We start from the raw sequence: 25600 nt of genomic DNA on the forward strand, positions 1-25600 counted from the left end.
TTATAATATCTATTATATCTATTATATATGATATCTATTATAATCTATTAGAAATCTATCTATTATATATTATGGTACAGCAGCCTAATGGTAGCCTAAGGGCCATATAAAATGCATTGAAACTCTTAATGTAAAAGACAGAGGCCTTGTTTAGTGTGTACAAAATGGTTGCACAATTTGAAATTGTACATAGTGTGAATTGTAGTTGAACATTTAAAAATGTAAAAGAAGAATGAAGATATCAGCCTTACATGGGTCACATTTGCATGCCAGACATGACAAAACAACTCGCATAAATCACTTCCAATTAAGTAAGGTAAAGTGGCATAACAAGATATCCATCCATCCATCCATCCATCTTCAACTGCTTACTCCCTTTCAGGGTCGCGGGGGAACCTGGAGCCTATCCCAGGGAGCATCGGGCACAAGGCGGGGTACACCCTGGACAGGGTGCCAGTCCATCGCAGGGCACACAATCACACACACATTCACACACCCATTCATACACTACGGACACTTTAGACACACCAATCAGCCTACCATGCATGTCTTTGGACTGGGGGAGGAAACGGGAATAACAAGATATCTTTCTCACAGAAAGTGAAAACATCTCAAGCATTACCAAACAACCACTTTCTACGTGTGCATTCCTTCACGTCAAATGATCTTGTATTCATTTTTAAAAGAAGTAATTGTAAGTTTGCTGTTTTATTACATAGTACTAAATCTTTTTTTTTTTTTTTTCCTGTTGCTGCTTCATTTGATTAATGATTCTAGTTTTGTTTGGCTGTGATCAGGATACTGTTTTAGCACAGCATCTACTGTGGCTTGTCAAGTTACACTTTATATACAACTAGTATTAAAATCCGTGAAACCTTTTTTTTCCCCCTTAATTTAATACATTTGTTTTAATAAGCTAAATACCATGCTAGGTCCAGGAAGGTAATTTGATCAAATTAAGTCCTTAATATCAGTATACTTTTTTAAAGGTTGTTAGAGGTTTTTGAGATGAACACGTTGCATATTAATCTTAATAATTAAAATGAATGCTCTTTAATGTCCAAAATTTATTCAATCTTCAACATGTTAATCTCTTATTTTTGGTTTCCTACATTACCCACAATACCATTCTACTATTAGTGGTGCAGATGAGATTTAGCCCTTTGATCATCTCTACCCAAAGAGAGTGATGCAGCAGCACTTTATTCTGTCCAGCTCTCTCACCTCCTCATCGGTACACAGTTTGCAAAGCCACAACTTTCCTGCTAATACTTTTATCAATGCCATTGTACTCACCATTTAGTAGATCACTAACTAGCCAAGACGGGTCTCTGCTATAACTGAGCGCAATGGCACCATATAACTGTGCTGCATTCTGGAATGTTGAATCCAATGTTTGCTGTCTCCACTAATTCTATGTTGAACCTCACTGGAAAATAGTGAGTGTGAAAAGATGTTCTTGCCATTTTGTTATTCAGGCACTATCAGAGAAACCTGATTTATCCCTAGGGTTTGAAATTGTTGAATTTTCTTTTTCTCCTATTAAACAAAATTGTAAATGACCTAGCAATGTCTCTTTGATGTCACACGGCCGGTAACTTCTCAGAGGAATAATGAAAATGCATACATACAATAACCAACCAATTATCATCAGAATCCGCAAGCACATCATAAACATTTCAATATAATGATATCTAATGTGTTTCAGACTGGGTTTTCCTTTCAGGGAAAAAGGAGAGACATTCAGATGAAGGGTTCTGCATAGAACCCTTTAGAGTTCCCCCAGAGAAACAACTAAAGAAACCATAAGAGTTCGAAAATAAATCATTTTTTTGCATCAGTGTTTATGATTATTATTATTAGTAGTAGTAGTAGTAATAGTAGTGGTAGTAGTAAACAAAACACTTCCAGAAACAATAGAGCTTCACCATTTTAAATTAACATATTTAAATATTTGTTTTCATTAATGAGCAATAGATTTGTTTGCTGATTTACACTAAGGTGTCAATGTTTTTCTAATGAATTCTCACAACCAATTATGTGGCCACATGCTACACTCCCTATAGTTCCGTCTAATGCCCTAAAGTGGTTTCAGTTTGTTATCTTCGGAATGAACCTTAAAGGTTCTATATATATCCCTATAACAATGTTTTTTTTTAAGAAAAACGGTTTGAAGTGGAATCTTTGGGTCTAGAATGCTAGACCCAATAACAATCCAAAAGACCAAGCCTTTTTCTAAGAGTATAGTAATGGCACATTTCATTCATTGCTGAATGGAAGGCTTTTATCAAATGTAATCTGTTTGGTGCTCAAAATATTTGTATCTTTATTTGGATTTAAACCCAAAATTGGTGTGACTTTTCAAATGTTTCCAAATGTAGGGAATCGTTGTTTATAATTGCTGTTTACAACAATAGCCGGGCGGCCAGGGGGAGAACGCTTATCTGTTTCATATAAATAATATATTCCTATTCAATTATGTCCCTAATATAAGTAGAGAATGGCGCAATGCTGTGGTGATATTTAAAAAGCTATACAAAACACCTTTCTAACCCGTGATCCTGAGGCTTGCTAGCTATATAAGAAGCCACACACAGTCAGAAACGAAACTGTATTAAAGAGAACTGCAGACTGTTCCAGGAAGGGTATACCTGTGGCACAGGTAAGTTTGGATTCTATCATTTGTTTATGAAATCAATCTCTCTCTCTCTCTCTCTCTCTCTTTAAAGTATATTAATCTTAAAGTGCACTTTAAGCATAGTTATATAAAATTGTATTATTGCTATAATAAAAAAACAACTATGTATTTAGCTACAATTTTGTTTAATTAAAGTGTGCTAGCATAATTGCAGCCAATAATTGTTAATAATATACTTAAAATGTGCTAAAGTGGAAGCACTTGCACTGGTAAGAAGTGAATATGTCCTTAGCTATAGAGAAATTTGAGCTATAAAATTATTTTTAAAAATGAATTAAAAAAAAAACCCCTCAATTTCATAGATTCAATCAAGGAGATGGCAGAAACGCTGAAAACAGACGAGAAGATGGAAGATGAACTGGATGACATCCCTCCTGGTTATTTATGGTGTGTAGGTGTTTGTTTGTTTGTTTGTGTGTGTGTGTGTGTGTGTGTGTGTGTGTGTGTGTGTGTGTGTGTGTGTGTGTGTGTGTGTGTGTGACAACATGGTGTAATGCAATATACACAAGAAAAATCTACTGTGTGGTTACATGTTGTTGGCCAAAAGGCTAAATGTCTAGGATTTATGTCTTTCAAAATCATAAGCTGAGTAGTTCGTTGTTATGAATAAATGAAAATTATATGGGGCCGTATTCAGAGTTGGTGACAAGTGCAAAAGTTACAACAATATTTATGCTGGTAAATTTTCATAATTTAGACACCCAAACAAAATCTGTGTAGTGCTTAAACCTGTAGTTATGTCTGAGGTCTGAATACCTATGCACACAATTTCAGCATTAAATCACCACTCAATGCATTTAACTCAGCTCTGAATATGGCTGAAAAAAGCTTTAATATATCTGTCTTTTTGATAACAGTGACTTAGAAGAATATCATAAGAACAAGGACGATGGTCTTGAGGACATTGGAGAAGTGGTGATGGCTGACTGCCATCGTCGCCCACATTATCCTGGACACAGATTTTTCATTATGTATCATGGCACTACATTGGCGATTGCACAGAAGATCCAAGTTGGAGGCTTCATTCCCTCTTTTGATGGCATGCTTGGCCGTGGGGTCTATTTAAGCCGTGATTTTAATAAAGCCGCTCGATATCCACTACAGGGACGATCACAGAGTCTAGCGGTCATCATGGTGAATGTACGAGTGGGTAAAGTGAAGAGGATCGATTATCAAGGCCATCCCCTGCAGAAGACATGGCATCAGCATGGTTATGACACAGCTTGGGTGCCTCCCAACTGTGGAATGGTGTCTACTGGTTTAGAGGAGGACTGCGTGTATGATCCAAGTCGAATTGAAGTCCTGAAGATTATTCCAAATTAAAGCCATTAATCCAGAGCCATTAAAAACCTACAGTGGATGAAGTGTGGATGTGTGGATGAATATTTGGCTACTATAGGGGTAAACGGGAGTATAACATTAAAAGATGTGTGTGTGGCTATCACCATGCAGGTAGGCAGTAAAAGAAAACGGAATAGACCGCCAAGATCTACTTACAAGATTTATTCTCAGTGTCAGTTCCAAAAGTGAAAAGGACACCCAATATTTACAGTAATTTACAAAAAACAAATAACATAACAATACACTCACACTACATTTAACAATAACGAGGTGGGAAGGTGAGCATGAGAGGTGCCAAAGAAAAGACTAAATAAAACAAAACACAGCTAACTAGAGTTTTATCAGCTACTCTAACAAAAGAAAGGCAGAAAAGAAAAGTCTTTGGCGTATAAACTGCCCTATAGTAAACTACACTGACTACTCAGAACAAGGGGTGGCACTCTCTCCTAAACCTTGTGTGTCTAATAGTGATTTTATTAAGATTCTGAGATATTGTGCAGTAAAAAAAGTGCCTTTTAGCCGTGTGTGTGTGCGTGTGTGTGTGTGTGGCAAAATCCATATACCCAGCCAGTGCATTGAAACTTTGTTTCATCTGGTATTAAACTGTCTTGACTTAAACTTTGGTATTAAACTTGTGTTCATTGAATTAATATATATATATATATATCACTTATTGCACAAAATAAAATAATACAATAATTGTGGTATATGAAATAGTTTGGACTTTCTGGAATATTATTGCAATCAGGTGGAAACAATTTCTGTAATATATATGAAACCTAAAAACCATATTAGTTATATATGAAGACGCTATTGCTTTAGATATGTGCTCTTTCACTTTGTTTTATTGTGTCTTGTGTTTTTTACTACTTAATTTTAAACGATTTGAATACAGTTCCTTCTGTTGTCATAAGTAGAGTGCTGCATGATAATAGAACTTTACACATCACAAAGCAAACAAAATGTTATAGCACAGTAATCATTCTAAACCCAGATAAAAACCTAATATTTCAACCTGTCTAAAGACTTGTAGGCCTTAACATGCAATAATTGCTCTCGGCTACTGAAATATATTGCTAGAAACACATGAAATATGTTCATTACTTTAAAAATCCTTAATATCTAATACATATTTGAACCTATGGAGGCCGCCGTTATGTGACTCCAATTCAATGACGTAAAATGGTTGTACTTGAGCACTCAAAAGAATTAGCTACTAGCCCCCACAGCAGGAAAAGAATGCCACACTGTGCTGCTTTTGTCTGTAATTTTCTACTTCTTCTAGTTCTAGTGTGCTGTGATACAGATGATATCTGTAAATATAATCAAACCCATGAGAATCTTGTTAGTGTGTTTTTTCTGTATATTCTCATAACGTATAGCGCCTGTAAAATTAGCCTAATGTGCCTAGCCAAGTCATACTCAAAGTAAAATTAAAGCGGTTCTTGAACCATTTGGAGTACATGCATGGTTTTGGTTTCTATTGAAAGGTAGACTAAATAGTTATACATAAGGGGATTGTTTGGACCTTTGCTAATGTAGGGGGCCATTCACATGCCGCGCCTATTAAGACAGTAAGACATGGTGGAGGGAGTCAGACAGATGCCTGTCATACACTGGTATGACTTCCTCTTCACAGATGACTCACACTTCAGCTTGGTCCACACAAACAGGATATTGATAGGGTGTGGAGAAGAGTGCCACACACAATGCCTCATTATTACAGGAGAAAGAGTGTAGTGCTTTAGGTTGGCATTCATAATATAGCCTTGATGCAGTTCCACATTATTGAGGAAATAAGGACTATGTTGAGCTACATGTTTGGGAGTGTACAAAAAAAAAAAATACCTGACCTAACACAATGTTGGTATATTACTGGCTTGCATGTATCTTTTCTGCCAACCATATCAAACCTATTGTGAGGAGAACAGACTTCAGGAGATGATGTGACTCTGGAAGAAGCACTGCCCCCTTTAAGTTATCCACAGAAGAAGGCTACTTAAACATGTTAAGCATAAGTTAAATATATAAATAATTATGAAATAAAATTGATTTAGTCTCACTATTTGCCTTTCAGTCATGTTAGCATTTATTAAAAAATCAATAAAATCAAAATTGTACTTCGATCATATCTGTGTGCAGGGCACTGACCAAATGAGTGTGTATGTAGGTCCTTAAACGTTTGAAAAACAGGTGACTTAAGGCTGTTTTCTAATTGGCTTGCTTCAGATTGTCTTCGGGGCGCAGCTCATTGCACCCCATACTCTCCCACTTTTGTTGTTAGTGAATCAATATTGTTTTTATATTTTTTGACCTCATGTGATTGGTCCATTCTCAACGACTCTCTTTCCCACTCAGCATCTTGTCAGATGACCGGCACTGCAAGAGAGGGTTAATAATGTAGAAGTAGGCGAAACATTTCTTCCAGATGAAAGAAAATTCGATTTAATCTTTACAAAAAAGCCTTTCACAAGGTGTTCAAATGAAGGAAAAAAAGGATAAAGAAGTTAGACCAGATCGACCCAACTTACAAATTCAGCAGCAGTCAAGTGATCGGGGATGATCTTACTCCCAGGGTTTCTTCAGCACTCATTATGACAAACGGAGTTGGCTAACTGGATGTGATGTAAGTCATGCATTTTATTGTTTTCCTTGTTTGCTGTTTCAAAGTCCTGGCAACAAAACGTTGTGGACAACAACGGGGGTACGAGACTTTAAACATCTTTCTGAAAAATGCAAATGGCATGAAAGTAACCGCAGCCATCTTGACAATGCTATGAGGCTACAGTTTTTTGGGAAGCTTAACATTGCTGAACAGCTAGATGAAGGCTACAGAATTGGCATTAGAAGGAAGGCAAAATTTATTTTCAAGTAAATATTCAATTCAATTCAATTTTATTTGTATAGCGCTTTTTACAATGGACATTGTCTCAAAGCAGCTTTACAGAAATATATAAACAAGGGATACAGATTTTAAATGTGTGAATTTATCCCAACTGAGCAAGCCGCTGGCAAGGAAAAACTCCCTAATATGATATGAGGAAGAAACCTTGAGAGGAACCAGACTCAGAAGGGAACCCGTCCTCATCTGGGTAACAACAGATAGTGTAAAAGTAAAGGAAAGTTCATTATGGTTTTACATGAAGTCTGTTTGTTGAACTAGTCCACTGTTCAGACGAGACCCGAGTGCAAAACTGTATGTTGTAATTGCAGTCCCGGGGCCTTTAGAAGCAACCGAAGTCCCAGCAACCACAGTGAGAATATCCATCTGGAATTGGAGTTGATGAGAGCTCCATCCAGAGTTAGGGCATCCGAACATATCAGGCAGGTCCGAAATTAGCAAATAAACATTTATTTTCTTAGTAAGCTAAGCAGTGGTAATACATTGTTATATCACCTGTTAAATGGCTATTATATTACATGCAGTCCCACATTACTAACGGTATGATTTTCAGTTTGCTTGCACCCTACCCAAAATTTTTAGCATCAGCTGCCACTGCTTTTGTTCGTATAAATTATCACACTGATTTGTTTTCCTTTTGATTCTATTTATTGTCATTTCTTATGTAATGGACATTGAAAGTGTCTAAGAATGAGTTTCTAATATTTTAAAGCAACAGTGCTTTATAATAGGTGAATAAAGCATGATTAACTGGGCTGAAGTGACATGGTGGTTTTTTTTTTTAATAATAAGGCATGGCCAGGAATTAATATATTGAGGCTATGGGTTAATACTTCAAGGCCACAAATTAAGTACCTTGTATCCACGAATACTTATAAATATTTGACCTCCAGGTTTTGTGGGTGGGTGGGTGGGGGTTGGTGGGGGATGGGGGGATGGTTGGGCAAGATCAGGTGAAAAAGTCAATTAATTTTTAAGAAAAATCATTTGCTTAAGGTGGCACAGCTAATAGTATACCATGTCACAACAAGTCTGACTCCAATAAGTAACGTGAGCTCTGAGAGGCTACTACATGTTCAGATGTTTATGTTCAGAGAGTCTTCTACATACCACAACATCACATGCATCAGTGACTGGCTACATCAGCAAGTGCACAAGTGATGTTACTTCCTTCAAGACCATCATCACACATGCAAATAAGAAGCTGTGGATGAGCTTATTTGCTTTTTGTCATTTTGCAGAAAGAGCATAGTGACACTGTGCCATTGGTGACTCATAGGCACAACTGCTTGATCAGGAAGATACAGTAAGTGCAAAATGGGTGACAATACCTAAAACACAAGCTCTCACTTTGGTTTTGCATTTTGCTTCTTTATGTTTTGGTGGTTTTGCACCATCATGCATACTGTATACACCACTTAGAGGCAATTTAGTGTAGCCAATCCAACTATGGGTGTGTTTTTGGGAACAGTTGAAACCCTTGTGGGGAGAACATGCAAAACACCACACAGACAGTAACCCAAGTTCAGGTTTCAACTGGGGAACCGGGAACTATGAGCTGGCGATGCTATCCACTGCCTCCATTGTACAGTCATGTTGGGAAAAAATTACGAGCATATAGAGGAAGACTAAACCAGAACTGGCTGTTATTGTGGTTAAATGAATAGCACTCCTCTGAGTCAGAGTGTAAACTCGGCCTCAGTCCAAATCCACACCCACACCAGGCAATTTGTGGCACCACATTTATTTCAGGAGAAACAAAACTAGCCAGGCTGGCACTTCTAAAATCTCCTTTTTCTACCACCATGGATGAAAAGACGGCACCGTCTGCGGATCTCAACTACACTGCACCCTCAGATGTGGAGTGTGATGTGTGCACCGGAAGGAAGCGTAAAGCAGAGCAATCCTGTTTGGAGTGTATGTCTTCGTTCTGTGAAAGCCATATGGATCTGCATAAGATTCTGTATGTGGGGAAGAGACACAAGCTGGTGGCGGCTACGAGAAGCCTCAAAGAGAGCATCTGTCCTAAGCATGGCAAATTCATGGAGATTTTCTGCCGCAAAGATCAGCAGTGCATATGTCACCTGTGCATTACAAATAAACACAAAAATCATGATGTTGTCTTGATTGAGGACGAGGTACCTGAGAAGAAGGTATGCTTTCTTCTACTATGGGAAATAGAATGGCTGCAGTATTCATTACATTACAATTTTCTTCCTTACTTTTCAGATTAAACTTGGGAAAATGCAAAGACAGACAGCCAAGATGATTCAGACCCGGGAGAAAGAGGAGCAAGATTTAAAACAAGCTATAGATTCATTCAGGGTATTTATCTATACATATAGACATTCACTTTTGTTATGAAACGCTGATCTTTCTTGTGATGTGATTGCATACAGTACTTAAAAAAATATATGTTTAAAGACATCAGCAGTGCATGCAGTGGAGGAGAATGAGAAGAGCTTTACAGAGCTGATACGCTCCATTGAGATGAGGCAGCACGCAGTGAAGGAGCTGATCTTGACTCAGGAAGAGGCTGCCGTGAAGCAAGTTAATACACTTTTAGAGAAACTAGAACAGGAGATCACTGATCTGAAGAGCAGAGATGCTGAACTACAGCGCCTGGAGTCGCTCTCTCAAGCAGACAACAACATCTCTTTTCTACAAGTAAGTACATTTACAAAAGCACATCTTCTGAAAATGTAGAATATCAAGCCAGTAAGGAACTGCATTGATGTACTGTCTAACCAAATAATCTTAAAGTTTGACAGATTTAAGATTATTAGGCCAAAAGCAATGCTTTTGGAAAATCTCCATCCTTTTAAACATGAGTGAGTGAGTGAGTGAGTGAGTGAGTGAGTGAGTTCCATGGATGGACTCTGTTTGCTACATCATTTTATGGATGGATAATACTAATACTAATAATACGACTACTATTACTACTACAACAACTACTACTACTACTACTACTTCTAATGATAATAATAATAAACTTTATTTTTATATAGCGCCTTTAAAGCAGCTTCTCAAGGCACTTTACACAATGAGAAAATACCAAAAAGATTTTAAAAAATTAACAGATAACACAAAAAAAATACAGTAACTAAAAACAGACTTGAATAAAAAATGGTTAAAACCCTTAAGAAAAAGCTAACCTAAAACAATGAGTTTTTAGGTTAGATCTAAAAATGCTCAAATTCTGTGCATCTCTAATATGAGCAGGGAGTGCATTCCAGAGTCTAGGAACATAGGACGAGAAAGCCCTGTCCCCTACATATCGCAACCGTGTCTGTGAGAAAGCCAGTAAACCAGCTTGAGAAGAGGGCAAATGACACTTGGGCATATATAAAGTTAAAAGCGCAGACAGGTGCTGAGGGGCCAGACCATGCAGTGCCTTATATGTGAGCATAAGGATTTTAAAATCAACCCAAAACCTGACCGGGAGCCAGTGCAAGGACTTCAGTATTAGAGTGATGTGTTCATTTCTCCTGACACAAGTCAGGATCCTAGCAGCAGAATTTTGCACCCATTGCAATTTATTTAGTGTGGCTTTAGTAACCCCAGCAAGAAATGCATTGCAGTAATCAATACAAGAAAAAACAAAAGTGTTGATAAGCCTTTTAGCCACAGGAGAAGATAGCCATAGGGCGAAGTCTAGCGATAGTTCTGAGATGAAACAAGGAATTATTGACAGTAGATTGTACATGTGGGTCAAAAGACAAACTTGAATCAAATATGACTCCTAGATTTTTAAATTTAGTTTGGAACTCCAAAGCAGAGCCGTCTACCTTCAACATTAGTGAACCAGCTTTACAAAGCAGATGAGAAGAGATAATAAGCAAAACCTCAGTCTTATCACTATTAAGACTCAAAAAGTTTTAGGTCATCAATGTTTTCATCTCAGAAATACAATGTGAGAGAAAAGAAACATCCACAATTTGACCAGGCTTAGAGTAAATATAAATCTGAGTATCGACTGCATAGAAGTGATAAATAAGCCTGAGTGATCTTAAGAGCAATCCAAGAAGAAATGTATAAATACTCAAATGTAAGGGGCCTAAAATTGATCCCTAAGGGACCTCAGTAGGAACAGAGCCAATCTCAGACATGAAACCACTCATTCAAACAAACTGGCGGCGATCAGAGAGATAAGATCTAAACCAGGTTATAACAGTCTCAGAAACACCAAAGACAGTTTCAAGTCAGTTAATAAGAGGTTGTGATTGACAGTGTCAAAAGCAGTGCTAAGATCAAGAAGGTTAAGGATGGAAAGAGAACCAGAATCTGAGGCTATTAACAGATCACTGGTGACCTTGACCAATGCTGCCTCTGTACTCTGAAGTGGACAATGTTAATTTTATGGATGCATGGATGGGGAGGTTCGGGGTTGTTCATTCAATGGATGGATGGAAGGAAGGATTGATGGATGGATGGATACTGTTGTCATTCCATAAAAGAACAGATGAATAGATACTATTTGTTGCATGGACGGATTGTGTCACATCCACCATGGACAATTTCCCCCATGACCCGCCACCCCCCTGACACACCCCAACAGCTAGAGGGCTCCCTAACTCACATTTTTACATTTCTTCCATTGTTGTCTGCCACATTTTCGGTGTTTGTACACACCTGATTTGTGTTCCCCTAATTAGTTACCCTATTTAGGTTCTGTGTTTTCCCTTCTTAGTTGCTGATCATTAGGATGGATGGATGTTGTTCATTCTATGGATGGATGAATGGATGGCTGGATGGATGGATGGATGGATAGATACTGTGTGTTGTATGTATGTATGTATGTATGTATGTATGGAGGGCTTTTGGGTGGACACTGCTAATACCATGGATGGCTGGCTGGATGCAGGGATGCTCTTCCTTCCATGAATAGATGGATGGATGGACGGAAGGATCAAAGGAAATATGGATGGATGGAACCTGCTAATTCCCTGAATGAATAGATAGATGGATGGATGGATGCTGTTGCTATTACATGGATAGATAGATGGTGATGATGTGCTAAGGGTCCTAAAACATTGACATCTCATTACAGCAGATCTAAGGACTAGTTGTCATTTCTGTCTATAAATTATATACTAATATATTATTATATAATATTACACACATTACAAAATGGAAAAATTATAATGAAATAAACACATTAAATATGTTCTGTAAATAAACAAATATAGCTTCTGATAACTACTATGAAAGTAAATGCTGGATGAAAGATCTTAGTCTCATTCATTAGTGTTTTATAGTAATATAAGTCAGTATATAATATAAGTTAATAAATAGACAGTATTTGGACATAGTAGTATTTTGAATGAAATATTTGTACTGATAACCAAGAATTGATAGCGAGACTGCCTTCCAAAAAGCATTCTGTGAGATTATAACTCACAAAAAATGTTGTTTTTTCCCCCAGAGTGCTTTTTCTGTTCTCAATCTCTCAAAGTTCATCCAGATCCCAGCTCTGTCAGTCCATTCATCCTGTCCATTTCAGACTGATGCTGTCTCAAATCTTATCAAACAACTGCACATAATCTACCAGTGGCGATTCATGACAATCTCTGAAAGAGGTATTCTCTATGATATTTTTTGAATTTATTGCAGAGACATGTTTTGTTTCTAAAATTTGTTTCATGAAATTCCACTTCTTTTTCTTTAACAGTAAAAAACACTGGTATCGTATCTGCACCACTACCACAAACATACCAGGAGCTCTTAAAATGTGAGTTCCTTTTTGTTTGTTTGTTTTTTGCTTTTTGCTTTTTCTTTAGTATAAAGACAATCCAGGAAGTGCTCACTGTTCTCTATTGTATCTTGGCAAAACTAAAACAAAATCAAGTATTGGCCAGATTTAAAACTTGGACATTTGACAGTGAACAAGACCTTAGAGATAACATTTAAAAGGACATGTCAGATATGTGATGCTTCTGGGGTTTTTGGTAAGTTATTGAGTTCCAAACACGGGTATAGCCTACAGGCATGTTATGGTCAAGTGACCTACTAATTGATCAAGAGCCAAAATAATAAAGGTCAAAGCATTCAGTTCATATTAAAATGAGGTAGAGTTGCAATCAAAATTATTCAACTCCAAGGGATTCAAATTATTCAATCCCTTGATTAGTTGCATCAAGCGTGCTTGAGACAACACCTGTTTTACATATTTGTACTGTTGTGAGGGATTCTGTTCAGTGGGCTGAATAATTTTAAAACTGGAGAAGTCATTATAAGTTTAACTATTCCGATTGCTTTTGTTTGATTTGTTCATTTCAAACAGCTGAAAGTCTTTCAATTTTTACAATAAACCTGATATGCAGTGGGGTTAAATAATTTTGATTGCAACTGTATGTGTAGTACACATTGCACGTGCATACATTGTAAAGACACTCCCATCTCTAAGTTTGATACAGATATCACGTATTCCATGCGACTCGACCATAGTAACTACCAGGGGTGGACAAAGTACAGAGAAATTATATCCAAGTAAAAGTATAAATATTGTTTGAAAATCTTCTGCGATTAAAAGTGGAAGTATCCAGCCAAAAATGTTCTCTAATGAAAGTAAAACAGTTAATACTTTTAAAAAGTAGAAAGTAAATGTTTATACCTGACAAACAAATCAGTGATGTCATGTTTTCATGTGAAAAGGTAACTTGTATTACTTATCTAAAAGTTTTAGATTAATTTTGATTTGAAGCTTCTATACCATTTTGCATGAAAACAGCATTGAATCTTTTCAAATTTGCAATATTTACCATTAGTCTGAATTTGACTTGCAGCCTAGCCAATTATGTAAGCTACTGGAATAGATGATAGTTTAACCTGGCGTTAGCAATCAAAACAAGCCACATTTTATTACATATAACCAGCTAATGATGCCTCATTGTATGAGTCTTTGCTTACTCCAGTTCAAACTCAAGTTTAAATCTATATCTGGATTTCCGTAAAGCCACTTTGTGAAATGTCTGTTGTTAAAAGTGCTATATAAATAAAATTGAATTGAATTACTCCAGCATATCATACCAGTTCACCAGTAATTGACTTTGCATAATTTTTTTTCCACAACAGATGCAGTCAATCTTAATCTGGATACAAATACGGTGCATGACAACCTCCAACTGAATATTCTGGACACAAAACTGACCGCTGTCCAAATGCCGGAGTGCTATCCTTTCCATCCTGACAGATTTGATAGGCGGTTGCAGGTCTTATGCAAAGAAGGTCTGCGTGGTTCACCACGTTACTGGGAAGTGGAGTGTGGTACAAAAGGGTCATGGGTTAATATTGCAGTCTCATACAAAGGGATAAAAAGGAAAGGGAAACAGGCCCCTCTCTTTGGCAGATGCAAAAACTCATGGGCCTTGCGCAACTATGGGGGCATATACGAATTCTGGCATGACAATAAGTGCCAGAAAACCGACAAAGACATATCTTTAGATTGTTCTAAAATAGGAATATATCTGGATCATGGAGCAGGGATTTTGGCCTTTTACAATGTCTCAGGTAACCTGAGCCTCATCTACAAGGCCCAGACGCAGTTTACAGAGCCTGTATATGCTGGTTTTGGACTGGTAGGGATAGGCGCTCATATCCGACTCTGTGATTTCTAAAATTTATAAGATCATCCTCCTTCTCAAAGCGGGTGTGCTTACACCTGTTGCAATTAAGATTTAAACGTTTACTCTATGCATATTATTAAGGTTCTACAGGTCAACAGTTTCCTTTATTGTAGTATCATGTAATGGGGAAGATAGAATGCTGTGTTGAACATTGTCGCTTTATATATACTACAGCAGTTTAGTATAGTTTAGAAGAACATTATGCCTAAAAAAAAATTCAATACATAACACAAAAAGTATGGCTTTTCATTTGTGACATGTGAGCAACATGCCAAGCTGAAAAGCAAAATCTCCACTGCGTTGCTTTTACATTGTTTGATTTGTTTGATCTCACAAATGAAAAACAAGCAGCAAGGACATGCTTTTTAAGAATGAAATGTTGAATGTATGTCAGAAATGAATGAAATCCATGTTTGAAAGCAATACGCATGTATGCATTGTATTTCACCGTGTGGTTTCCTTTCAGATAGAAAAGCAATACACAGACCGCATGTACTTGGTGACATGCACAAAACAATCAACAGTGAATAACACTTTCAAGCATTTTTCCCCTACTCTGCTTCCAAATATACCTCCTGTGTATGGATAGAGCTTTGATTGGACAGTGGCTGCATTTCAGTGCAGCATGACTACACCACACTGATGAAAGTGAAATTAAATACAACAGTTCATTGCTTACACATCTGACACAAATTCAGCATTTTCTTCTTTTTTTTTTTTAAATTGTCTTCTAATTGCTTCTCACTATCAAGTAAATATCAAGTGCTGAAAAGGCAATGCTGTTTATGTATTTTATTTTATGGTATTTCCCTGGTGTGATGGCTTTACACTGTGGCAGCAGAGTTTTTTAACTGACAGTTTAGATGCAACTTTGAGAGTATGCTATGTGTCAATGTGACATACAGGCTATTTAGGAGTAAATATCAGTTGAATGTACAGTTTAACATCCATGAGGATTGGTGATGTAGAATTTAGGGCAAAGAAAAATCTTGATCAACAAGAATGGAAAGTTAGATAATTTAGATAAGTCTTTAGAAAGTTAGATAAGTCTCTAATTTCATCCAATAAATTTAAAACACTTGCTGAAGGCTCTAACCAGTTTCACACACTAAGCCTTACACCCTTCAAGTGCATAACTTTGGATTGGATTATACAACATTACATTAATGATTATTGATGTTAATTAATTAGATTCTTTTAAATTTCTAAAAAAAAAAAAAAAATCATATTGATTAAGGTGGAATTTTATGGCTGTAGTAACACTTAGTTATAGTAATGTTATCTCTTGGCAGAGGTCATGACCACTAAAATCTACAAAGATAGACCAATAATATCTGAGTAAAATTAGCTTTATATAATCATGCCATAGTTTTCCTATGTACACATTAACTAGAGAAAGATTATAATAACCAGAGGTTTAGACTTCCCCCTATTTAGACTTGGTCGATCAACTTTATGTTGTCCTAAACGAAAATTTTCTATTGAGCCTGCACACTCTAAGTACACCACTTAATGCCAAGATTCCATTGCTCCTTTCAAGCTAAAACAACCAAAGCAAAAGTCTTATTACTGGCTGAATGTGTCATATCACAGCCTAACCACGACGCAGTTTCCCAGGAGGCACCACGAACTACAAACATGGCCGCTGAGGACTACACTTCCCACACATGCATGCGCACCTTCCCCGGAGTTCTAACCGCACACACCTGCAACCAATCTCACACACAGTATATAAGAGACTTTGGGAACTAAAGGACTTTGCGAAGTAAACGTTCAGTAGATTTGCTCTCTGCCAGTGTTTCTGTCCCCGACCTCGATTTCTGCCTTGCTTTGTTTTGTTTGTTTGTCTGATCGCCTGACCCCTGCCTGTTTCACGACCACGAACTTTGCCTTTGGATTAAATTACTTTGAGTCTGTATACCTGCAACTGCTTCCGTCTCCGCCTATGGATCGTGATAGATTACTTCGCCTTCCTTATGGAAGCAGCAGGTAACCCGGAGTGGTGTCAAGCCTTTGATGGCCACAGGAGAATGATAAGCGACCAGCATCAGCAGCTAAACTCCCTGACTGCGCAGTTAAATCGGCTGGTTCAGACCGCACCGGTCACTACACCGACGCATGCTCAGTTTCCTCCCATACTGGCACCGGAGAAGTATGCCGGGGATCCGGCGTGCTGTAGGGGTTTTCTACTCCAATGCTCCCTGTTTTTTGTGAGCTACCCAGAGATGCCAGAAGCCAGGAGAATCACCCACTTCATGGAGCTTTTAACCGGGAGAGATCTCCTCTGGGCCACGGCTCAATGGGAGCAGTACCATCTCATCCTTGGAGCAGTTGACAGCGCGATTTCGGCTGGTATTCAATCACGCTCCAGATGGCAAGGAGACAGGGAGAAAATGCTAACCCTAAAGCAAGGTTCACGTTGCAGTTTATGCCCAGTTGAGAGTTTGTGTGACCATGGATACTGAACAGGCGGATGACTTCGATCTTGGTTATTCTGGGTATGTATGTATGCATGTATGAAATTTACATATATTCAGAATCTGACTCTTTGACAACAGAGGATTAGAAGAATATCACGAGGTGGTAGATGAAGTTCATGAGGAGTTTAGTCATGGGATATTGGGAGCCAGCCCTTCTTTCTGTCCTGGACGAAAATCTTACATCATGTATCATGGCACTACATGGGCTAATGCTCTGAAGATCCCAGATCTCAGATCAAATCTGGAGGCTTCATTCCCTCTGTAGACGGCATGTTCGGTCCTGGGGTGTATTTAAGCCGTGATTTTCAGAATGCCTCTAGTTATCCACCGTATAACCGAAACCAGAAGCTAGCGGTCATCATGGTGAATGTACAGGTGGGTAAAGTGAATTAGAATGATTATCAAGGCCATCCCCTACAGAAGACATGGCATCAACATGGCTATGACATAGCTTGGGTGCCTTCAACTGTGGAATGGTGGCCAGTGGTTTAGAGAAAGACTGTGTTAGGGCTGGACAATAATTCAATATCAATATATATTGTGATATAAATTTTTTTCAATAACGGTGATATGATTTTTAAAGACATTTCCGATATTTCGACATACATTAAAACATTTGTCACTGACTGACGTTCGGGGCGCAAGCGTCAGTTTGTTATATTCAAGCCAAGCAGAAAGAGCAGAACACAATTGGCTACGAGCGTGATGACGTACACCACAGGCACGCAGCAAGTGCTTGGCAGTAGTAGGATAAGCTCTAACGGGGCAAGTTTTAGCTACAAAATGAGTACCCCTGTCCGCAACACAAACACGACTGAACGAGCTTCCACAAGTGAGGAGAAAGCAGACGAAATAGTTATTAAGAGAGGAAAGACCAATTCAGTGGTATGGAAGTGGTTTGGCTATCTAAGCTCTGATAAACTTCAGGTTTCAGTGTGCTGCAAAATGTGCCGGAGAGTGGTGCTGACTAGCAGCGGGAACACACCAAATCTGTTCCACCACCTGAAGCAGTTCCACCCAACAGAATATTCTGAGAGTTAGAATATGAGGCATCATAAAAGTTTAAGCCAACCTGTCCCTGAAACATCATCGCCACCCCCATCCCCATCACCAGCTGTGTCAAAAGAGCAACCCATGCAGCAAACACGGATGGCTGCATTCATGCCTTATGACAAACAGTCTAAACGATATAAAGACATTACTAAGGCTGTCACAAACTTTTTGGCTAAGAACATGATGCTGTTTAGTACAGTAGAAAACGTGGGCTTCAGGAAAATAATGTCAGTCGTCGACCCCAGATATGAGCTCCTTGGCCAGAAATATTTTCCCGCACAGCTATACCTACACTTTACGGTCAAGTTAGGGAAAGGGTGGAGGAGTAACTGAAGTCAGTGTCATATTTTGCGACCACATCCGACCTGTGGTCAAGCCAAACCTCTGAACCATACTTAAGCCTGACAGTCCACTTTACTGACCAAGATAGGAAGCTTGTCAGCTTATGCCTCCAGACGGTTTACTTTCCCGAGGATCACACGGGCGAAGCAATTGCAGCCGGACTTACGGACGCGCTCGCCTCCTGGGGACATCTATACTAAGCTAAGGTTACCTACTATTTAGGTATATAGTTACTTACGCTCTGAAAAAAAAGCTCGTATGTTCTGCTGCACTTTTCTACACATGGCTGCTGTCTCCATTTCTTACAAACTGAGCTGCTAAACTATATCAACGATCTTGCGTTGAGTATGGGCGCAACCAAGTGTACAATTGCAGTGGGGGCACACACCTATTTTCCTTAACAAACGTAAATATATTAAAAAGGAATTGATATAAATAAATAGAATAGATGAAGAAAAGACAGATCCGTTGGCAGGGTTCATTGAACGGGGACATATAGAAAATATTTTCTACTGTATATAGGGGGGGACAGATTGGTATTTCCTCAACATTGGGTGGAACAACCCCCCCCCCCCACCGAAAACGCGTGGTTATGCCCATGTTTTTGTCCAAAGTAGCTATTATTTAATTATTAATTATAATTTTGTTTTGTATTATTTAAAAACATATTTTTCTTACTAACATGCTGTTTTAATACACTTACCTCTACTGACTCATTATGTGAAGTGCAACATGTTAACAAAATTCAAACGCCCAACCCTGGAGGTAACCACTCAGTCATCAGAGCAAGGCAAATGACATAAAATAAACATCTAATGCATCTGAACATCTAAGACGTTTTGAAGCTTGTGTGGCCCGCACTTTCTGCTCCCATTCACATTGAAATTTACCTCTGCTAGACCATTTTTAACAATGAAAGTGTCAACCATTTTTGTGTGATATAAGAAATGAATCAACCCAAAGAAATTAATAATTAACAAATTTGTACCATAAATAAAGTGTGTGTGTATGTGTAAAACTTAAGTGAAATGTTTTCATGACTATATGAAGAGGTATTGGCTATGACAAAACAAATGGCAGGAATAACAAAAAAATTTAAACAATATATATTTTTATTTGTATTTATTTATTTATTTATTTATTACATTTTAACATTTTAACCACACCCTCCAAAACAACACTGGATAAGAGTGAAAAATCTTTGTTAGACACCTAATACTCCTAAAATGTTTACAGATGCATCCTTCTTGCTGTGATTGCAGATACTCAGGACCTTGGGACTTTTTCTCTTGTCTAGATATGAGGGGTTACAGGCACCTTATGTAGTGTCTTTGACATGAACTCATGTTGTAATTTCATATGTACCATGACCTGTCTGTTTTCAAGTACTCTTTTCATCCATTTATTACCTTTTAAGAGATGTGTAGGATGTGTACTCAAAACCATTTTTTTTCCTTGTACATGTTCCTCACAGAAAATAAGCCAAGACCACAGAGTTTGAGGTGGACAAATGATTTGTTCTATTGTTTATCTGTTCTATTTTATCTTTTATTTAAAATGCTAAATATTAATAAGGGTTACATGGCGGTTAAAAATCTAGAGTATCTGAGACCATTCACAGTACTGTACATTTCCTAAACTTTAATACCTTCACCTGCCTCATCAGTGCCCTCCTTTGACTTTACACGGGGAATTACAGTCACTGGCTGTATAGCAGATTAGCTGAAAATCCTGTGAACAACAGCAAAGATCAAATAAGAAGACTAGTATGTGCTTTAAGTGAGTGCAAAATTGCTGCCCACTCCTATCTCTGTTTCTTATAACATAGCAAGGAACATTTCATTAGCAACGAAAGACTATTATGCAAAAAAAAAAAAAACTTTTAATATTTACACTCCTTTAACAATCAGAATTACATTTTATAAAGTTTTCTGTGTAATATTTAAATAAAAATTCCACTAGTCTATATCAGCTGTATTCTTGCCTTTGCTCACTGAAAGGCCTGAAGGGTCTCATATTTCATATTTAATACTTACCAAATGATGTCCTTAATAAAAAAAATAAATAAAAAGGGAAATGGTTAAAGTATGCAGAAGGAGCAAGTGGAAAACCTCTTTTATGGTATTATATGTATAATATTCATCTAATACAAATTTATCTTTTTTTTTTTCATAGATTTTCTGAGACCTTCTGGCCTACTTTATAGTAGGCATGGGCAAATTAAATGCTCCCTGTATATAGTCTAATATATATAAAGAGTAATATGAGCACTTAAAATGTTTGTGGAAGTATTGTGTTAGAGTATTTCATTTAAAAACAGAATGAGCTTTATGGTCTTTTTGATTCGTGTACCCTCTTGTCCCATCTGCCTCTTTGTGACCCCAGAGTGATCAAGCTCACTTCTTCTATCCAGTCATTGTGAGATAGGGAAGGCCAGAACTTCCTCTTTGCTGTGCTGGACCAAGACAATGTCATGGACCTCTCACAAGTAAAATAAATTTGCTAAGTCTAAAGGCGTTAACTGAGTCATCATGTGCTTTGTTTGATAAGAAGCCACACATTGTACTAGAGACTTCATTTGAGAATTGCATAAGAATTGCGTATGTCTTTTTCACTAAATAAGGGTGTGTTGAGTTTTGATTTAATCTTCTTCTGTAATATGGGGTGCAACTACTTGCAACACCAAGGATTTACTAAACCCAATATAGGGACTGTTGCATGATGTCCATCCATCCATCCATCTTCAACTGCTTACTCCTTTTCAGGGTCGCGGGGAAACCTGGAGCCTATCCCAGGGAGCATCGGGCACAAGGCGGGGTACACCCTGGACAGGGTGCCAGTCCATCGCAGGGCACACAATCACACACACATTCACACACCCATTCATACACTATGGACACTTTAGACACGCCAATCAGCCTACCATGCATGTCTTTGGACTGGGGGAGGAAACCAGAGTACCTGGAGGAAACCCCCGCAGCACGGGGAGAACATGCAAACTCCACACGCACAGGGCCACGGTGGGAATCGAACATATAGTTGCATACCTTATATAGCGGGGTGACGCTACGTGACCCATAGCAGAGCCTTAATATCACTCGTTGTCGGTAAGTGCTCCAACAATCGCTCCATTGTAAAAATATGAATTACGGCTGTTTCAAGCACAAGTTTGAATCTTACGTCACATAAAATGTTATTTTTTTCATCTGTCAGCGTTTAGGTTCTGTCGGTCGAGTCAAATGCGTGATATCTGCAACGATAAAACCGAGTTGGGTCTAGTTGTGTTATTAACCTGCTTGTGAACTCCAACTCTGTTTATTTCATTTAAGACTTTCGAGCAACATCAGTCCACTGTATGTTAATCAGCCTTTGGTCATGTTTGTCCCAAGTATGTGTTTAATTCTGTTATGTCCATGTTTTGTGTAACAAATTCCAGTCTTAACTGAGTCTGCGCATTAGAGCATGTGTAATCCGCTCACATGTGCTGAGCTATGTAACTGCACCATCACTGGGTTGGGTTTTTTCACATTTCGTGTTTCATTTAAAAAAAATACGTAATCATAAACTGATGGTTACTTAGTTTAGTGTTGTTTAGTGCAAATGCAAATCATTAAAGTAATGAGAAAATGAGTATTTTGTATTTTATTTTTCTAATATTTCTAATTTTTAGTTTCTGTCCATTATGTGTTCACTATCACCTTGTGAAACTGTTCATTTCACAGCAGCAGAGTCTTATATCTCTCGCTGTTGAATTCTGGGTAACATCAGTCATCAGTCAGTATGTTAACCAGCCTTTGGTCATATTTCTTCCAGGTCCAATAAAAGAAAACTGTGACCATCCACCTGTTCTCAGAGTGAACCTTTACCCACCTCTACCGTCACATGCACACAGAAAGCCACACGGTCAGGCAGGGAGACATGATGCAGACATTTAACACATCGCAGACTTTTCCACACACCCAGCGGAACACTTGCACCCCCCAACATTTTCATTGCTGTCTTCATCACTTTCCAGTGAAATGTCTTGTATTGTAATGTGTAGAGTTACCAACTTCAGCTCCCAATCAACATATACCATATCCATCACAGGGGTTCAAAAGAATTTCCAAAACATGGAACACCATAAAGGCCATTATGAACAAATGAAGAAAATGGGGCACCACAGTGATACTACCAAGGACAAGGTAAAAATCAGGGAGGCTGCCAAGAGACCTACAGTATCTTTAAAGTAGCTGCAGGAATATCTGGCAAGTACTGGTCACTTCCTGCATGTGACAATCTCTCATATTCTTCAAATGTCTGCATGAGACCAATGTCAAACTTTTTGGGCATTAGTCTAAAATATATTTTGGTACAAAAACAAGACAGCTTATCAACCAAATGTCACCATAGGCATGATATGAGGCTGCTTATCTTTGTGTAAAACCTGCAGGACTATTAGACAGCTAAAGATGAAGAAAAAATTTACCTTCCAGCTTGATGACTCAGTGATCAAATCCAAGTCAAAAAAAGGAATGGCTTCAGAAGAAAAAGATGAATGTTTTTGAATTACTGGATCTAAATCCTATCAAAAACCTGTGAATGACTTGAAGAAGGATCTTCACAGGAGATCTTTGATAGATCTGGAGCATTTTTTCAAAAAAGTTAAAAATTTTCAAATAAAATTAAAAAGTTAGTAGACTCTCACCAAACAATACTGAATGTTGTATTACAAGCAAAGGTGCTTTAGCAAAGTATTACTTAAGGAGTATGCACATTTGTGCAGCCAGGTTATTGTAAAAATGAATAAATAAATGTTTTCTATTTTTTTGGGTGCTATAATCACATTTAAAGTAGAAAAAGATCTGACATGATTTTTCTTCGTTTAATTTTTTTTTTTACTTCACAAAAACCTGCAATATTAACAATGGTGTTTAGACTTTTTATATCCACTGTATGATACACACTTAAAATGTTTATATTGTACAATATTGTGTTGCAATATTTAAATTAAAGAGAAACAGTGGTATGGTTTCGTTGGCTAGTCATCCCTTTTGTAACCTGCCGTTTTGAGGGAAGTTCACTTCTCCTTTACCTATGAGTCATCATATGTGCTGCTTTATAAGAAGCCACATACTGTACTAGAGAATTAAGAAGAGAATTGCACAGGCGATACAGGTAAATTTGGATTATTTTATACATTCATATAATATCTCTTTCCCCCTCTCTCTCTATTATGCAGACAAAATAATGACTCATAAAAATGCACTAAAATGAAACATATATAATACTATATTGTATTTTTTTGTATGAAAGTATGACAATCAACCTCTATACAAGCGCTAAAATTCCGTCCCCTAAGAAGAAACCATTTCAAATACCAATTCCAAAGCTTTTGATTTTGTTTACTTTAAATAATTTGATATATCTGTGCTTTTGACCGTAGTGAAATAAATGTGTTATATTTAATTCAATCCATAATATAACAGATCTTGAGAAGATAGAAGAAAAGCTGACAGTTTGTGTGGCCATGGATACTGAACAGGCAGACGACTTCAATCTTGGTTATTCCGGGTATGTATGTATGTATGTATGTATGTATGTGTGTGTGTGGGGGGTGGGGGGGTTTACATATATTCAGAATCTGACTCTTTGACAACAGGGGATTAGAAGAATATCACGAGGAGGTGGATGAAGATCATAAGGAGTTTAGTCATGGGATGTTGGGAGCCAGCCCTTCTTTCTATCCTGGACGTAGATTTTACATTATGTATCATGGCACTACATGGGATAATGCTCTGAAGATCCAAGCTGGAGGCTTCGTTCCCTCTGTAGATGGCATGCTTGGTCCTGGAGTGTATTTAAGCCGTGATTTTCAGAAAGCCTGTAGATATCCACTGTATAACCGAAACCAGAAGCTAGCAGTCCTCAAGGTGAATGCAAAAGTGGGTAAAGTGAAGAGGATCGATTTTCAAGGCCATCCCCTACAGAAGACATGGCATCAACATGGCTATGACACAGCTTGGGTGCCTCCCAACTGTGGAATGGTGGCCAGTGGTTTAGAGGAGGACTGTGTGTATGACCCATTTCGAATTAAAGTCCTGGAAATTCTTCCAAATTAGACCCATTAATCCAGAGCCATTAAAAACCTACAGCTGAAATGTAGTTGAAATTTTGATAACCATCTTTCGTAACTAACAATTGATGAATATGTGAAACATGAAACACCCAAAAACTTTTCTTTTTTCTCTTACCAATTTCTCAGATTTACTTATTTGTCATCTCAATGTCATCTTAACAGTGTTGCAATTAAGTGTCGTTGTTGTTGGTTTGTTTTGTTTAGTTTTTTTCTTTTTCTTTTTTATTTTAACTAATGCCACATATGAGACATTGCTGTATGAATGCACTTCTACCTTGAAATATCATTAAATGTTCAACATGGCATATATTGATCTAATTTTGTGACAATGTTATAAATATTCAAAACCATATGCAGTAAATAAAAATTCATTTGACTATATGTGTGGTGTAGTAGATTTCTCAATTGTAGCAGTAATTTGATTAAGGTTAAAATGATCAGGAATGTATTTCAGACATAGCATGTGAACTTAACCTGATCATCTAAACTGTGTTTAATAACAATATTACTCAGGGTATGTTTGGTATCATTTTTATCCATATATCATAGTGAACTATGTTGTGATATCATAAATATCATATAGGTTTAGGAAACAACATTTACAATATATGTTGCAATGTGTGCAACATAACTTTCAAAGAGGCTATCCTATGTCCGTGACATTGATCAACATTTTGTAAGTTACATTTTACAAGTCTAATTATGTAAATTTTGTATTTTGTGTATAAAATTTATTTTTATAAAATAAATCTATTTTAGTTGTAATTTTGTGTAATGAAATTAATTTGTTATTTTATCTCCAAAACCAAAAATAGTTTCTTAAGCTAAAGTTATAGTACATTAGACACATTTGAAGTCAACCTCTGATAAGCTAAAAGAAAAGGTTAAGACTTGAAAGTTTAAACAGAATCGCTAACAAGTAACATAGGAAAGGCCTAAGCGCTGAGCTAACAAAATAATGGTTTAATAACGAAGCTATATAAAAGCCTCTGACGAAGGAATGTCATTTTAATGACATTGAATAACATTCAATTTTAATTT

At 37.5% G+C, this 25600-nt stretch overlaps 2 protein-coding genes across 2 annotated transcripts; both read left to right on the forward strand.

Annotated features, from left to right (window-relative positions):
- Positions 1–2270: 2270 nt before the first annotated feature.
- On the forward strand, positions 2271–25361 carry gig2q (grass carp reovirus (GCRV)-induced gene 2q). Its single transcript, XM_053630083.1, has 8 exons — positions 2271–2662; positions 3001–3085; positions 3556–4016; positions 8694–9094; positions 9366–9608; positions 23574–23598; positions 23910–23994; positions 24083–25361. Exons 2-8 carry the CDS (start codon positions 3015–3017, stop codon positions 24540–24542), a joined length of 1746 nt encoding a protein of 581 aa, XP_053486058.1. The 5' UTR covers positions 2271–2662; positions 3001–3014; the 3' UTR covers positions 24543–25361.
- LOC128609645 (tripartite motif-containing protein 16-like) lies at positions 8818–14755 on the forward strand. The gene is made up of 6 exons (XM_053628285.1): positions 8818–9094; positions 9171–9266; positions 9366–9608; positions 12367–12520; positions 12613–12672; positions 14016–14755. The coding sequence occupies exons 1-6, from the start codon at positions 8861–8863 to the stop codon at positions 14555–14557; spliced, it is 1329 nt and encodes a 442-aa protein (XP_053484260.1). The 5' UTR covers positions 8818–8860; the 3' UTR covers positions 14558–14755.
- Positions 25362–25600: the final 239 nt, after the last annotated feature.

Source organism: Ictalurus furcatus, chromosome 7, assembly GCF_023375685.1.
Source record: "Ictalurus furcatus strain D&B chromosome 7, Billie_1.0, whole genome shotgun sequence".
In the NCBI taxonomy this organism is placed as follows: domain Eukaryota; kingdom Metazoa; phylum Chordata; class Actinopteri; order Siluriformes; family Ictaluridae; genus Ictalurus; species Ictalurus furcatus.

What these genes read in the sequence shown, in the direction of transcription:
- gig2q (XM_053630083.1), top strand. Translation starts at nt 3,015, where the DNA reads ATGGCAGAAACGCTGAAAACAGACGAGAAGATGGAAGATGAACTGGAT. An exon ending in ATCCCTCCTGGTTATTTATG is followed by an intron (nt 3,086 to 3,555) that starts GTGTGTAGGTGT and finishes TTTTGATAACAG; the next exon opens with TGACTTAGAAGAATATCATA. An exon ending in ACGAGGTACCTGAGAAGAAG is followed by an intron (nt 9,095 to 9,365) that starts GTATGCTTTCTT and finishes ATATGTTTAAAG; the next exon opens with ACATCAGCAGTGCATGCAGT.
- LOC128609645 (XM_053628285.1), top strand. Translation starts at nt 8,861, where the DNA reads ATGTCTTCGTTCTGTGAAAGCCATATGGATCTGCATAAGATTCTGTAT. An exon ending in ACGAGGTACCTGAGAAGAAG is followed by an intron (nt 9,095 to 9,170) that starts GTATGCTTTCTT and finishes CTTACTTTTCAG; the next exon opens with ATTAAACTTGGGAAAATGCA. An exon ending in ACAACATCTCTTTTCTACAA is followed by an intron (nt 9,609 to 12,366) that starts GTAAGTACATTT and finishes TTTTTCCCCCAG; the next exon opens with AGTGCTTTTTCTGTTCTCAA.